The sequence below is a fragment of the Enoplosus armatus genome, unplaced genomic scaffold (genome assembly GCF_043641665.1).
Source record: "Enoplosus armatus isolate fEnoArm2 unplaced genomic scaffold, fEnoArm2.hap1 Scaffold_54, whole genome shotgun sequence".
Classification (NCBI taxonomy): Eukaryota; Metazoa; Chordata; class Actinopteri; order Centrarchiformes; family Enoplosidae; genus Enoplosus; species Enoplosus armatus.
Window position 1 is genome coordinate 34,000 of NW_027261246.1, and position 16,331 is coordinate 50,330.

The window sequence follows — 16,331 nt, forward strand, 5'->3', positions numbered from 1 at the left end:
TGGAGGACCGGAAGGTGGCTGTTGAGTCTGCTGGACTCGACGTGCCAACGCGTTTAAATGCTTCTACTAGTCTACTTGATTTTTTTTTTTTTTTCTTAATGAAGTTCCCGTCCCCTCCACCCGAATCTTAAATGAAACTTAGATGTCGCCTCCTGTGCAACGGTTGGGCCCATGACGCAAACACACGACACCAGCGCACCGGACGCGTTAAAATGCTGAATTTGGGGACATTTTAACAACCAAAAGATCTGGTTTCAACCCCCGGCAGCGACCCACATATGACTGCAAAATACACCCGGTGAACTATTTCCTGTTTTCTCTGGCCTTCTTCTTATGTGAATTGTAAAACACCCAATTGACAGTTGCGGATTTTAGCCCGGATCTGTGTGCCCATATAATCGCCTATGAACCGGACTAAATAAAGGACACTGGCGAATCAAACGCCTGGATGAAAAAAAAAAGAAGCAGGAATAGATAGAAAAGAACAGTTTTAGTTCCAATCCTATTTAAAAGAAAAACCTTGATTTTAAACCTCCAGTGACCCACATGTGACCTTGTGCAGATGCGGATCCGACGCTTCCTCTATGCAAATGTCCCGAGGTTAAAAATTAACAGAAAACAAAGCAGCAACACGGAGCGGGAGGCGCTTCCCTGTTCTGTTGGTTGCTTTTGTGTGTTTGTTGCTTTTATTGGGGTTTCCGGCCCTTTCATGGACGCAATAAAGACATTAGGACCTGCTATAACACCCCCTCCCCTACGCACCACCGCCCTCCGCCCGTTCTATTTCCACAGACGGTCGAGGACTTCCAGAGGCAACACTAGCCTGCTGGAAATTTTTCGTTTGGATTTTGGTGAAACTTTCAATGGAGCAGACCTGGGTGAGGGGGGGGGGATTGTCCAGCCGGTTAGCTAGGAGTTTTGTGAAGGGATTACAGTTAAAAAACAAACAATCTTGTGTTCCTGTTTTAAACCACACAGGCGTTCAAAGATACATGTGAATAATTCCAAAATACATAAGATGACAATGAAACATGTATAGTTTTATTTTGTGTTTTGCTTTTTAAAATGGGAATCAGTTCTAGGACACTAATGCAAAAAATATGTTCCTTTTGGCCGCAAATATTTGCGCACTATTCCAGTCCACTTCGTCGTTACGCAGCCTACATCATTTGTCCAAAATACCGCATTTTCATGTGTGTTTTCAGTCGGTGTCAAGCTCGGGGCAGTTCCACAACGTGCCTTCTGACTGACCGAATGCATTTGAGGAAGGGGTTTCAGCCAGTTTCGGAGAAAAAAAGAACAAGCAAACTTAAATTTCGAACAACAACACAAGGAATCTCACGTGGACTTCTTCCTCAGAGGAATTTCTTTTCGTTTGTCAGTGTTAAAGGTTCAGACACGGACGCGCCTGTGCAGCTGGAAGGCGCTTTAATCCAAATCTCACAGCCGCCATCGTTTGTAATTGACTTCTTTCTTTCTTTCTTTTTTGCGGGAGGCTGCCCTGGTTGCATCCCTGCTAAATAAAGCCTTTGACTGCTAGTTATTAGCTGTAACGGTGGGTGGGGGTTAAAAGCCCATTCACGCATTTAAACCTGTAAACAAGGTGTGGATATTTGAAGAGCGCGTTGGCACTTATTGCTGTGCTTTATAATCTGTGGAAGTCGTGATTACACTCTCGGAGTCAGAGTGAAACCTAAAGAGGATGGTTAGGGCTTAATAATGCTGTGTGTGTGTGTGTGTGTGTGTGTGTGTGTGTCAACAGATAGCAGATTGTGAAATAAGCAAATGTCACAAATACACACACACACATGTCAATTTTTACCTGGACGTGCCAGTTTACTTTTCTTTTCTTTTTTTTTTTACTCTAAACCACACGAGAGATCCTCCATCTCTTGGACTGTACACGCAATTTAACTTGCTTTTAACTCACTTTTTTTTTCTCCCATTTACTTACTTGGCTCCTCGTTCCGACATTGTCCGGATAATGGAGACAAAATCCACAAAAGTAGAGCGCATGACTGGGTGAAATAAAGTGCTGCCACTACCGACATGTAATCCGGATTTAGAAAACCACATGTTGAAGTTATCGTGTCGGGCCTTTAACGGTGACTTGCTATCGCCCTAAAACGGTCTTTATTATTCTTGCTGACAGCGTAATAGTGGTGGTAGAGAATGTAGTGGTCTTATTATTTTCAGGTTATGAAGCAGTTTCGTCTTCCAACGGAACAGAAAATCTTAAACAGCTGCTCTGTTAAAATACTTCCAGATGAAAGGGAGACTAAGAAATAAGACACACATTGCAGTTTATTATTATTTTTTATTATTATTATTTAGATACAAGAAAAGAAAAGTACATTTTAGTCTGAAGCTCATGCAACATGAAAACGCTGGTGCAAATACAGAAAAAAACCATCAAAGAATAAAGGCTATCATTACTTTTTTGTAAGGCACATAAACGCAAACACATGCAGGCCAAAACTCATTGGCTGACTTTCTGATATCCCTTTTAACAAACGTTTGTGACGTATTCAGCCGAATTAGAAATCCACCTCACAGTTGTTTAGTACGGTTACATGCAATATTGATTATTGTATTGGGTGTCTTAAAACACAAGTGCATACTGGTGACAGATAGGGTGGTTGCTATTGACGACACCAAGGTCATGCCCTCTTTATTTTCCAGCTTGATTCTGATTAGACTAAAAGTAAAAAAATGAAAATAAAAAATAAATGTTTTTCGGCAAAAAAAAAGTGGCATTCTCCACTGGAAACTCATGCCTTTAATTAGCAGGTATTAATGAAAAGTGACATTTTTTTCTTAAATACTCAGAAATTTGTACAGAGTTTGGTTGGAGGCGAGGCAAAAAGAAGTGGGTCATGTTCGGTCATGGGGGGGGGGTTATTTGGAATCAAATCCTAGGTGACAGTCCTGACTAGAGCCCATGTCGTTCAAACATTCTAATAGAATAACCCATAGCTGTGAATTATAAACACTAAGCACACTGAGCAGTAAGCTCTGCATCCACAGACTTCATAACTGCTGCTGTGTCAGGGACGTTAGCAAACTCATTTTGTCCCTTCCAGCCGCAGATCAGATGAGTGAGGGTGTTCTCATGACATGAGGGATTCTAAACAAACACCCAGGCCTCGCCTAGAACAGAAACGGGTCCCTTTAAGAAGAATCAGAACCCTGATTTCTCTCCCCATCTATTCATTTAGCCACTTTCAGGACAGGTTTAAGACACAAAGGGAGCTCAAAACATTAGGATTATGGTCCAAAATAAGGTGTTTACATGGTGGTAGTTTAACCACCTAGTTTTATTTGCACAATAGGCTGTCTTCTCTTTAATCTGAAAGCAATGTATTTGACTGTAAACAAACATTTTCCTCATAGTGGCAGTTGTTTGCTGGAGGATGATAACCTGGCTGCTGGGGCAAAGGTCACCATGTATCGCAGCCACCCCTGCACCACGAGTGAAAATGCAATTCGAGAAATAAGAGCCGAAAAGACAACTGTTTGTTATCCGTTGTCCCATGGAGTCATTGCTATTCACTCTTCAGCCTCCTCCTCCTCCTCTTCCTCTTCAGCGGTCGGTAAGGCCGCCGTCGGGGAGCCACTCCCGGCCGCCCCGTGCTCCTTCTTCCACTTCATCCGCCGGTTCTGGAACCAGATCTTGATCTGCCGCTCCGTGAGGCCGAGCGCGCGCGCGATCTCGACCCGCCGCCGCCGCGTGAGGTACCGGTTGAAGTGGAACTCCTTCTCCAGCTCGAGCGTCTGGTGGCGCGTGTACGTCTGCCGCCCGCGCCTTCTGTCGGCACCTGCAGCACACAAGAGAGACGCATATATATTGTTATTTATAAATAACAATATTGTTATATAGTTATTCATAAATAACAATATTAATGGTAAATCAGTATTATGAGATTTTTAGTCAAAATGATAATTCTGAATTATTGAGTCAGATCTATTAGCACAGAATGATCTCACACCTTTAAATTTAATCTCATCATTTCTTAATTATTAACTGCCAGTTTGGACTCACGTCATAATTTGTCTCATAATAATGCAGTTTTGGCTTTGTGTATAGGGTGTTAAGGTTTTGTTCAATATTTTTGAGACACACACACACACACACACACACACACACACACACACACTTTGTTATGGCCCAGAGAGAAATAAAAAGTATGTTTGGAGAGATGGACAAAAAAAAAAAGAAGAAACAACTTATTGAAAGTACAAATGACGAAATATCAAGAGAAAATTCTGCAAAGTGTGACTGGCTATAGGTCACAATGATGATGGATAGTAGAATGAAGCAGCTCCGGGCAGTATGCACATGAAACAGGTGCTTCTCCAGTCACATACCCCCCCTCCTCCTCCAACCCCCCCATCCAGTCCAACAGGGAAATCACATCCTGAAGTTGAACTGAGAGTGTCTGATAATTGTCAGCTGGGAGGTTTATTTTGTCAAATGTGGGGGTGCTCTGCAGCGACACCCAGCAACTTAAATCTGGCTGCCACAAACTGACTGAATGATCGGCAAATATTTGATTTCAAAAGTGCATCACGGGGGAAAGATTTACTTTGCTGCATTGTTACTTGCTAATATCTGTTTTCATTACATTTCTAAAAAAAAATAAAATGAAAATAATGCTGTGCGGTCTCAAATTGATTGAAAATCACTACGTTTCACTGATTTCACCAAATTTGAATGAGTGAGTGAATGAATTCATCTTAACCCTGGTTGACCCCCAGGTCTGACCGCGGCAGACCACTTGTTGCCACCTCCACTTCCCGGCAAACACATTTGGCTGTGTGGCTTCGTAAACACCATGGAGCAGTCAGTCAATGATGTGGTTGCACTGTGGGCTCAGCTGCTGTCTGTCGGGGAGGGGGGGGGGCGCGAGGGCTCAGTGTTTACTTGTGTGTTAGCCTTAAAGAAGATGTCTGCGCATTTGGAGTCATCTACACCAATGCTTCCCAACCATTTTTTTTTTACCACTGTATATACGCTGACGACCCCCACCCACATACAATTACAAAAAAAGGGGGAAAAGTAGCCTACTTCTTTTGCAATATATATAACAATTTATATATATATACTCATTATGTCCATTGTATAAAAAACAACAACAGCACAGAACAATTAACTGTACAATTATCCTAAATAGTGAACTTAACACCATGCAGGAAGTTTGTATACAATTCCAAACAGACTATTTCCTGTAGATATTGCAATGTATCAGATGATTTTTTTTTTTCCCTTATATTTTTAGGGAGCACAATTGTATGTTCACATTATGATTTTCTTTTAATAATAGCCCAGACAGCCTGGCTTTATAATAGATGAATAAATACAGATATAAACTTAGATTTAGTTTTCTTATTCACAGAAATTAATTAAATGTATATATATATATTCTTACACCCTTAAAATCAAGAGGGCTTCATGACCCCCTCTGTGGAGCTTTGGCCGCCCATGATGGGGGTCCGGACCCCCAGCTTTGGGAACCAAGGATCTACACAATTAAAAGGGGGGTTTAAGGAGAAAGAGGGTGCAAAATTGGGACTGATTGCAGTTGCAGCTTACATTGGCAGACACAGACAGACAAATCCAGGTGGGAACATGCTGAGAACGTGCAACAGACATATTAAGAGTGTTACTCGATTTGATTCGAAGAAACAAAAAAAGAAAAGAGAAGCAATCCATTGCTCCTCGTGTGAAATGTGCACGAGTCAGTGCTGAGTAAGGCCGCAAAGATCCTGCGCCGACCTTCGGTCCTTGCGAGGTCACGCGGTGCCTGAAGGTTAAAGAGAAACTTGGGGTGGGCATTTACACAGCCTGCGAAAGAGCCAGCCTGCCTGACTCTTAACGCCATCGGTCGGTGTTTAGTGCTGTTTGGGGTCCTCGCAGCAGAGAGGAGGATGAGAGGAGCAACAAGCGCGTTAACACAGGAAATGGTGAATATTGTCGGCTCACCTGATGGACAGCTCACTTTTTAGTTTTGCTTCTTTAGTCATTTTTAGGCAGCTGAGCTCTGTTCAGGAGAAGACTTTGTCCACAGACACTTCTCCCCACATGTCAGATATAAATCCTGGATGTTGGGGCGGGGGCGTAAATCCCCCAGCCTCCAGCAGTCTGTTTTCTGGGTGTAAATGAGCTGAAGAAAGAAAATGGATTTACTTTGATTTGATATTGATTTTCAAGCACTTCTCTGGGAAAGACTACAAGCTTTCCACGCAGACGCCACCCCCAAGAACTTTATTGCACTCTGCTACTGAACATATCTGGCGAGGGCTGCAAGCTGCTGCTGAGGACACTGAGGTCACGTCCTCTGTGTTTTTATTGAGGTGGGGAATTTGGGGCTGCAGCAACCGGAGTTTACATCCCACAGTCTTCACACATGGTGGGTATTTTACAGGCTGATTCCAGTATAACTAAATTAGACTACTAATATATATATATATATATATATATATATTCATTCAACGTTTTTGTTTTGTTGACGTTTTGAACCCTTTTCATTGCAAAATATATCAAGCTGCTGATTGCGTCAGTGTTCAATTTCAGGCTTCAAAGGTAGAATCTGCTCCTGGCATGTGATACCAGCTTTGGAGACATTTTTTTGATACTCGGTTTACAACAGAACGGTATATTCCAAGATGTCTGATCTGCAGCTCTTGCAGAGGATTCCATATTTCACCCCCCCCCCCCCAAAAAAAATGTTATTCTAATCCGTGTGGCAGATGGCTTTGAAAGACAGCACTGAGGCCCTCGTGTTGATGTGAATCCATCTAAACCAGTGGTTCTCAAACAAAATTAGACCACCGACCCCCATTTGATAAGACTTTTGGCCCAGTAGGACGAGGACCTTTGCTTCTAGGTGTTTTATTACAGAAAGTGTATGAAACCTGTGACCAAAATAGTCATACGTTCTGTCATTGGGTTACTTATGGCTGGAATTATAGTGAAAATAAATGATTCCCCCTTTTTTTTTTTTGCTGGGGGACCCACTTTGAGAGCCACTGATCTAAATAGTGTAACTTTTGGTACATATGGGGCAGACTTGGGGGGGGGGGGGGGTCATGACCTCAGTGTTTGTGAAAAAAAAAAAAACACTTTGAATGTGCTTAACTGCTGTGTATATTTCTGTGTGTGTGTGTGTGTGTGTGTATATGAAGACGATGATAAAGCTTTTCATTTCAACTAGCTGTGTTTTTTTAAATTCTTGTTTTAACTGTTAATCTCTTATCACACACACACACACACACACACACACACCTAAAACATACTGTTAATCAAATAATAGGATAGGACTATTTCCTGAACCCCTCCGTGTCGCTCTGGAATTGACTTTCCATTTGTTGCTAAAGACATATCAGAGGCAAGTGTGATTTATTTATTCATTCATTTAGTATGCTACTTATTTGACAAGACATTTCCACTGCTTGGAACCTCCATTGACTTTCCATTTCATGTGTATATTATCTACTCTATTTGTTCCTTATTCGTGTATTGTTTACATCCTAGTCAATAAACACAGATTGGAGTAGGGGGGGGAGAATGTAAATGTGATGTGATAAAATATAAAAGTGACACTTTCCTGTATCAGAGCCCGTGTAATCCTCTGACACTGGCATGTCTCTCCTCCTCGCGTGACTCTGTCTGCAACGTGCACTTGCGCGCGCTCGCCAGAGCTTTATCGAAGGCAGAGGCCAGTATGTGTGAGTGACTGAGTGTCAGCGGCGTGGAAGTGTGTGTGATGAAGTATGTCTGTGTAAGTATGTGTTTGTGTGTGTGTGTGTGTGTGTGTGTGTGTGTGTGTGTGCCACTTCCTTGTGGCTGCATAGCGAGGCGATAATTTGTGGGTGTTTCTGTGTGTGTGTGTGTGTGTGTGTGTGTGTGTGAGAGAGAGAGAGAATTCATCTCCATTGGTAATATTTTTCTGCTCTCGCGCTGTCGGTGGTGATTTGCTCGCGCTCGAGCTCGAGTTGGAATTCTCTGGCAATCGACAACAAGGAGGGTCTGTGTTGTGCTCTCTCTCTCTCTCTCTCTCACACACACACACACACACACACACACACACACACACAGCCAAAGACTAAAATGCATTTATAAAACAACAAGCAGTGAGTTAGTGTGTTCATATATGTGCACACGCGCGTCCCCGTGAGAGCTCGAGCGCCTCCTTTAATAAGCTCTCGTGTGTGTGTGTGTGTGTGTGTGTGTGTGTGTGTGTGTGTGTCTTATTATTCGTATAGTGTTAACGGGAACATACGGGACTTTCCCCTCCAATCATCTTCCTGAGCCTTGGACTGGAATCGGATCTAAATTAAAATCTATAAATTCATTATAAAAGGCTGGCTGGTTTGACCCCCCCCCCCCCCCCCCCGCACCCACACACTTCATACAGTGTGTGTGTGTGTGTGTGTGTGTGTGTGTGTGTGTGTGTGTGTTGTATTCACATATTTTCTATTTACCAGTGACACAAATCATTTGTTGTCCTTTGTATTGTATTTTGTGTGATGGTCAGAATAAATCTGAATATTATTTATAATATATGACATGTAACCCCCAAATGTGTTTTGTTTTCTCTCACATCACAGTCATGAAACGTTTTTAATCTATTTAATTCACACATGTACAATATTTTTTAGTTTGACTTCACGATCCTGCAACGCACGCAAATAAAACACTTTCTTTTTTTTTATTTAGCACTCACAAACACTAGCCACTGCTACACACACACACACACACACACATGCAGGGCAGTGGGACTGGAGGATGGTGCGGGGACTGGAAATGAATGAGGAAGACATGCGGCGGCGACGAGAAGCTGTCCTGAAGCTGCCGGGAGGCTCCTGCGGATGTGGAGGGACCTGATGTCCACAAAAAAATAATATCAGAGTGAGCTTGACTGAGTCTGTGTGTGTGTGTGTGTGTGTGTGAGGTAGTCCTACTGGAGTGAAAGACAGAACTTTAAATTGTCCTCAAGCTTTAACAAGCTTCCACGTCTCCTTCACTTTTACGCACGTTTGACGCACTGGCACCATATTTCCCGGATTTTTACGCGCGGCCATTCAGTACATTAACGCAAACATTACCAAAAAAAAAAACCTCTTTGTGATGTGTGTGTTTGTTGTGGTTCGAGGCTCCGAGGCCCCGCATCCATTCAGCACCCAGCCCGCTGCTGTCGCACAAAGCCGCTTTTACAATCGGGGTGGAAAGAGCAGGCATTCAGAGATCAAACCCATCCGCTAATTTATAGTGTTTATAGGATGAGCGGATTGTGGCGACGGTGCAATAGCACAATGGGCTTTCAGTGGGCCAGCTCGGACTGACAGAGAGACACAAGACTGCCAGGACGGAGAGGCCGAGCTGAGCCAAAACACTGAATATGAGCGATAGCCGTCAGCACTTTCTCTGGAGGTTTTGGAGGCTTGTGTGTTTTTTTTCCGCCCCCACTTTCAAACAGTTTGGGATAATACTCCGGCCACCCCTTCTTATACACAATGCCACCTAATGAATATTCACCGAGTCTTAAATTATGGTTTTATGGAGGTCGCAGACCAATAAAAGATCAGCAAAGATATATATATAAATAGAGAGAGAGAGAGGTTGTAAAAGAAGAAGTGACACACAGGCATAGTTCAGCTACCGGCAGTGGCCGCTGCGCAACCGGGCCAACAGTTTAAAGAGCGTTGAAGACCCCCCCCCCCCCCCCCCCCATCACCACCACACACACACAAACACACACACACACACACACACACACACACAGACACACATATTCACCCATTCCTGTCCTCATCCTCTCTTTTCCCAACTTGTAAAAACACTGAAGACATTGTGTTTTCAGTGACCCACCTCTCTCCCCCCCAACTCACCTCTGAGGCCTCGCAAATGATCTCATCACATCTCTTACCTTTTCCATCCCCGCCCCCCTGTCTCCTCACCTGAGCTCCTCATCCAGGGGTAAATCCGTAGCCCCTCGTCGTTTAACTGCCGCTGCCGCTGCTCCGGGACACTCTGCCTGATGCAGTCCGGCTCAGTGAGCCTGGCGGTCAGCGAGCAGAATCGAGGCCGGCCGTGGTGCCGCTCCGCGGCGCATCCCTGCGGAGAGGAGCACGGCGGCCCGGCTCCCGGCGCGCCATAAGCCTCTCCTGTGCGCACTTTAGTGGGATTGAAAGGATGCGCACCGGGCTGAGCACTCCCGCTGCTCCGGTTCAGTCCCGAAAGAGACAAACAGAGCGACGACGAAGAAGAGGAGGAGGAGGAGGAGGGAGGGAACGGGAGCGGTCCGCTGTGATATCTGTCTGACACGAGGGCGCACGAAGAAGACACGCCGGGAGCGGCAGAGGAAGACGGGAAGGGAGAAGTTGGAGAGTCTGCGAAGAGCAGAGCGGAGCAGCTCGAGGAGGCTTGTTGGTATTTGGAAAACAGCGCGTTGGCGAACGAACTCATAATTTGGCGCCGGTGATTTGTAGGCCCGGGGCGCTTTGATGTCGACTTTTTACGAGGCGTCGTGAATTATTGGCGGAGTATTAGTGTCTAGATTTACACCAAAAAAAAAAAAAAAAGAAAAGAAAAGAAAAAAAATCACCCCACCCCACTCTTCTCCTCCCCTCCCTCCCGTTGCCTCGTGGACCACGTGACCTCGGAACCATGTGACGTCAGGATGCCCAATGGCCGACGGGGTTTCCCTCCGGATGCGATATCATAACGGAAGAAAGTGGCTGCTGCAACACACACACACACACACTCAGAGCGTACAATGTAATCTATATAATACAATCAATACGCAGCAGCTCGGAACGTGTCCACTAATCACCGAGCGCGTGGAGAGCAGGAAAGCAAAACGGCTGAGGCTGACAAACACCGCGCTCTTCCACTTCAATCTTCACCGTCCTGCTTTGCTGGGTTGGGGGCAAGTTAAGCCGTGTGCAAAAAAAAAGGGGGGGGGGGGGGGATGGAAAGTGGAAAACATTAGTTATTGATTGGACTTGGAATGGAATGGCTCGAAGGCGCGCGCTGAAAAGTTGCCGGGGAGACTAAAAAGAGGAGATGGATTTCCCCCTGCTGTCCACAGAACGTCGTCTCGCCTGATCTCCAATTCATACTTACGCGGAGACCACACATGCTGAGAGGAGGGGGTCCCGGCGCAGCAGAACAAAACGGGCTGTTGTTTGCCCCCCCGACCGCTGCCGACTGGCCACTGGCGGAGACGGAGGCCGCGCACAACACCACAAGACTGACGTTTGAGGAAATGTATCCTGCGTCGACTCTCGCGGTGCTGCGGCCGCGAGAGGCCGCGTTCCACTTTAGTTTCCACTGACAATCAAAGCATAGAGTCGCAGGTTGGTGATGGCTCTTGCCCCTGCGTCATGGTGCGCGAAATATTGTGAGCTGTGAGCCGTGAACTAGACACCCGAGCAGGTGTTGGAAGCATGTGAGGGTTGATGTTGGATGCTTCGGGGGGGGGGGACACGTTGCCGAGTCCCTGCCAGATAAGAGGAAGAAGAAGAAGAAGAAGAAGAGGCACACACAAAGTGCTGGTAGGCTATACGCGCCGGTGCGTCTCCATTCTCCAGGCAATTCAAGATAAATCACCTCCGCCTTTAAGTTCAGGTCTGATTAGTTCTGGTCCCTGGCACTACACCCCCCCCCCCCCCCCCCCCACACACACACTTCCCCCCGCTGGCTGGAGGAAACTCACCTGGCGTGCAGGTGCTCGGCCCCGTGCTTTGGCTCCGTGGCCGTGACGTTGACCTTTCGCCACGCAGCACTGAGTTCGGCGGGATAAAATCTCTTGAGTGTAATGTTTAACAGGCCAGAGAGGAGTCGTGCGTGCGTAAAGATCCAGTGATATGTTGGTGTTTTTTGTTTTTTTTCTTGTTGGTTCTAAGGGGAAGAATGTCGGGTAATTAAAGGATTAGAAAGAGAAGCTTTGGGGCCTCCAGCCAGTCCAGAATCCAGAAGCAAATGTCAAGATACCTTGGGCTTCACTGCTGCTTTGATTTCCACCATTCGTTCCTGAAATCCCCCCCCCCCCCCCCCTCCCAATCCTTACTCTTACTTTTGGTAACAGGGTTCAGAAAAGACGTTAAAGACGTCAAAAAAAAGGCACATTTTATTAACTCAAAGCCTTGAATTTGTCTCACTTAGTGGAGACAGTTCGGGGGCGCAGCCTGTCTCTGTGCGTCTGAATGACCCTCACACCCAAAACTACACCCTCCCCTCAGCTGCGTTTGACTTCCTACGCAGCTCCTTCCACCGAAGCTTGCTGGAAACCTGAGCAGACAAATATTTTTGGTGCTTTGGCAACTACAAATGGGGAAATCCCCCCCCCCGCCCCCCTAACGTCTGAATAACGAGCCGAAGGTCCAGTGTACGGGGATAAGAATGCGATTTCCTCTGCTTGCCTCATCAACAAGGACAAGGACCCCCCCCCCCCCATAAACACTACACGTTACATAAGCGCACATATTCTTCTGTTCTTCTACACTGTGAACTTTTGCGCAGCCCTTCAGGTCAACACGGAGCATATTCCATCCTTCTGGTTTTGAGCTACTTCCAATTTGAAACACGTCTCCGGCACCTGATCTCAGTACAGTGCACGTACGTACACTTCACACTGCGAACTTACGCACATCCCTGCACAAACTGTACAGCTCTTTCATTTAAAAAAAAAAACCCAAACATATTTTTCTATGTCCAATATGCCCCCCCCCCCCCCCTCCACTTATTGTTATGCACCAATATAAGGGAAACGTCTTTGTATGTGTTGGCAATGGAGCTGCTTCTGATTCGGACATGTGTAAATATGAATGGTCGGTGTGTTTGATCTCCCCATATGGAAACAATCCGACCTCAAGTCGTCATCGCGATGATGATGGAAGGCGGTGTAATGGTGAATAGAGGCCTGTAATAATGTAAGTGGAGGTAGAGGACCCGGACCATAAATAAAGTGGTGTTTGGATAGGATGTGGATTGAGTGTGTGTGTGTGTGTGTGGTGGGGTTATGTCTGTTGTTTCAAGAGGAGATTTCCGAGTCGAGGCTTAAATGTTTGGCCTTGTGAACTGAACTGTTTTATCAGTCTGGGTGCTGACAGAGCGTGGAGGGGAGAGGGAGACGGAGGAAAGGGGATGATGGAGGTGACAGAGGGAAAGGATGGGGAGAAGGTGGGGATGAGATGGGGGAAAGGATCCTCTTCCGCTCACACTCTTTATCCCCCCCCCCCCTCCCATGCTTCACATTAAACGCAGGACGCCACATGTTGGTTTTTTTTGTTTTTATCACCTTTTTATTTTTATGAATGTTCTCTCTCTCTCTCTCGTTTTTTTTTTTCTTTTTTCTTTTTTTTTTTTTTTTAAATCTGCACTGTGCGCATGCTTTTTACCCAAAAGGAAGAAGAAGAAGAAGAAGAAGAAGAGGAAGAAGAAGAAGAAGTAGAGGAAGAAAAGAAAAACAAAAAGAAAAACAAAAAAGGAAGACAACATAAAACAAACACCATCGATCAAAAAACGAACTAAAACGAGAAACGACAAGTAGAGTGTGTAAAAAAGAGACCCGACCTACTAAAACGGCATAAATAGGCAGTTTCATGTTGTTGGAAATTTTCATTAATTGCTACGTCGTCATCATCATCATCATCATCATCATCATCATCAATCATTGCCAGAACAACAACAACAACAACATAGAAGTGAGAAGTACAGTAAAAAGTGCACCATTCATCATTGTTTTAACTTAAAAACTATACAGCTGCCAAAGATAAACTTGTTAATGATAAACTTCTAACAATATAGAAATGTTTCCACGATAATTGTTCCACAAAGAAAGGAAGCTATCTTTTTTGTTTTTTTGTTTGTTTGTTTGTTTGTTTTAAACACTAGAGTAGACTATGTTTGTTTGAGTTGGATTGATCCACCCCACCCCACCCCACCCCACCACCCACACGCCCTCCTCCTCAATTTGATTTTTTTTTCTTTTCGTAGTTGTCAAGTTCACTTTCTTGCTTCTTTTTTGTTTTGTTTTGTTTGTTTGTTTGTTTTAATCTCTCTTCCCGCGGTTTCTACAATCCAGTCAGCAGACAGAGGCGCGAGGCCCCTCCAGTCCGTCCAGCTCACCGGTCGCCATTTTGGAGACTCAAAGTTTCCTTTCCATCGATTGAATCGTTGGAGGCGGGTGAGGGGGTGGGGGTGGGGGGGGTTGGGGATGGGGCAGTCCGTTGGCCTCGATTAAGACAGAAAACAGCACCCCCCCTCACCCACCCTCGCCCCATCCTGTCCAACATTTACAGCCTCGTCGCCCCCCCCCACCCACCCACCCACCCCCCAATTTCACCAGCTTTTCCTCCCTATAGGCTACATTTGCTTGTGGGTTTTCTCGCAGCAATCCTCGTTCACGGAGGCCTGTGACGCCGCAGTGCCCGCCACCGCCACCGCCACCGAGCCTCCTCCTCCTCCTCCTCCTCCTCCTCCGCCACCACCATCTCCACCTCCTCCTCCTCCACCACCGCTGCCGCCGTCCCGCAGCTCCTTCTCCCTCCTCTCCCGCTCCACCGCCTCCTGCTCGCTCTTGCTGCTGGGGAACTTGTCCTTGTTGTTCTCCTTCTTCCACTTCATCCTCCGGTTCTGGAACCAGATCTTCACCTGCCGCTCCGTCAGCGCCAGCGCGTGCGACACCTCGATGCGGCGTTTCCGGGTCAGGTAGGGGTTGAAGAGGAACTCCTTCTCCAGCTCCAGGGTCTGGTAGCGGCTGTAGGTCTGCCGGCCCCGCCTCCTGCCCGCAGCTACTGGGGGAAGGTGGGGGGTGGGGGGGAGGGGGGGGAGACACGGGAGAAATTGGGGGGGGACATCATTAGAGGCAAAACTACATTCTTACATCTTAACATGCTCATTAGCATATCACCGCCCTTCACATTGGCCCGCAGCACATTTAAAACAAACGAACCGACCGGCCTAAGCTAAGATATTTATATAGATATTCGCTCTTCACTTCAATGTGTTTATTCCTTTTAAGATGAATCGAATAAATATAGTCTGTGGGATGTCAAAGAAATAATAATAAATAATAAAAATGACCCAAAGACCCAAGGAAGACCTACACACAACTTCTTTTAGTCCCAAAGAGAATCAGCCTGTAAAACAGACGTTAAAGCCTGATCAAGCATGATCATTCGGCTAATCGACTAATCGTTTCAACACCACAGTGTGTCTCGGTGGGGACGAGTTCCTGACGTTGACAGCGGGGAAACGTAAGGCGCCGCTCAGGTTTCGGGTTAGGGTTAAGGTGGCGGGCCTGGACCTGGAGCCGGCTTTCGATTCGACTGATGTTTGGAGGTGAAGTACTCTTGGTTCCTCGGTTCTTTGGTCGAGTTCAACATTTCGAACACTGTGATAGTATCTCTCTCTCTCACACACACACACACACACACACACTAGCCTTACTACTCTTTAAACATGCGCTCAAGAGCAGAAACTCTTTAAATCCATCAGGAAGCTCAGCCCACTGCAGTCATTACTGTTAGAAAAAAGAAAAAAGAAAAACTAGACTCTCCTATAACGCAGACAAATACTGAGCACTTACAGAAGCGCGCATTAATATTTCATGCTATAAATACATCCTAAACACTATTTATAAAGGGGTGTGTGAGTGTGTGTGTGGGGGGGTCCCGCGCAGCACAAGATAAGAACAGAGACTGAAGGGCTTTGACCAACAAAAGACTTTTAATTAGAAACGTTGCGAACGACGACAAGTGAAGATAAAGCCGAACCACCAGCTTCTGCTGATCTGAAGCCAGCGCGTGTTTTACCGGGAGAGGACAGACGGATGACGCAAGCTATCTACTTTTGTATTATTATTCCTCCATCCCTATCCCGTCAAACTGTAAGAATAGCTACAAAATAGCCCCATCTCCAACGGGGAGGGGGGGGGGGGGGGGGGGCAGCGCCTCCTGACCATTTCTTTTAAATATATAGTTTATTAAAAATATTATTCCATAAAGATTTATGCAACAACTAGACGTCATGTAACCGTGAAGCACCTGCCAGCAAAAGTTCCCGACAGCTCTCTCTCAGACACACACACACACACACACACACACACACACACACACACACACACTTGTGTGAGTGATTATGTGTCGATCAAACCGTTTTGTCTTCCGCTTTGATTATTGCAGCACCACCTTTAAAAACAAAAAGGGCCATAAAGCTTTGAAGTAAAAATGTAAATATATATATATATTTTTTTTTTTAAAAACAAACGCTGTTTCTGAATCACTGATCTGAAGGAAATTCCGGGCTTTTGCGTGAAGTTCGG

General features: G+C 45.7%; 2 protein-coding genes across 2 annotated transcripts; both read right to left on the reverse strand.

Moving 5' to 3' along the window:
- Positions 1 to 3,549: 3,549 nt before the first annotated feature.
- On the reverse strand, positions 3,550 to 10,468 carry LOC139307262 (homeobox protein Hox-B7-B-like). The gene is made up of 2 exons (XM_070931100.1): positions 9,961 to 10,468; positions 3,550 to 3,818 (listed from the first exon to the last, which is right to left on the reverse strand). Exons 1-2 carry the CDS (start codon positions 10,466 to 10,468, stop codon positions 3,550 to 3,552), a joined length of 777 nt encoding a protein of 258 aa, XP_070787201.1.
- A 3,903-nt stretch (positions 10,469 to 14,371) lies between these two features.
- On the reverse strand, positions 14,372 to 15,393 carry LOC139307261 (homeobox protein Hox-B8-like). Its single transcript, XM_070931099.1, has 2 exons — positions 15,315 to 15,393; positions 14,372 to 14,802 (listed from the first exon to the last, which is right to left on the reverse strand). The coding sequence occupies exons 1-2, from the start codon at positions 15,391 to 15,393 to the stop codon at positions 14,372 to 14,374; spliced, it is 510 nt and encodes a 169-aa protein (XP_070787200.1).
- Between the last annotated feature and the right edge of the window lie 938 nt (positions 15,394 to 16,331).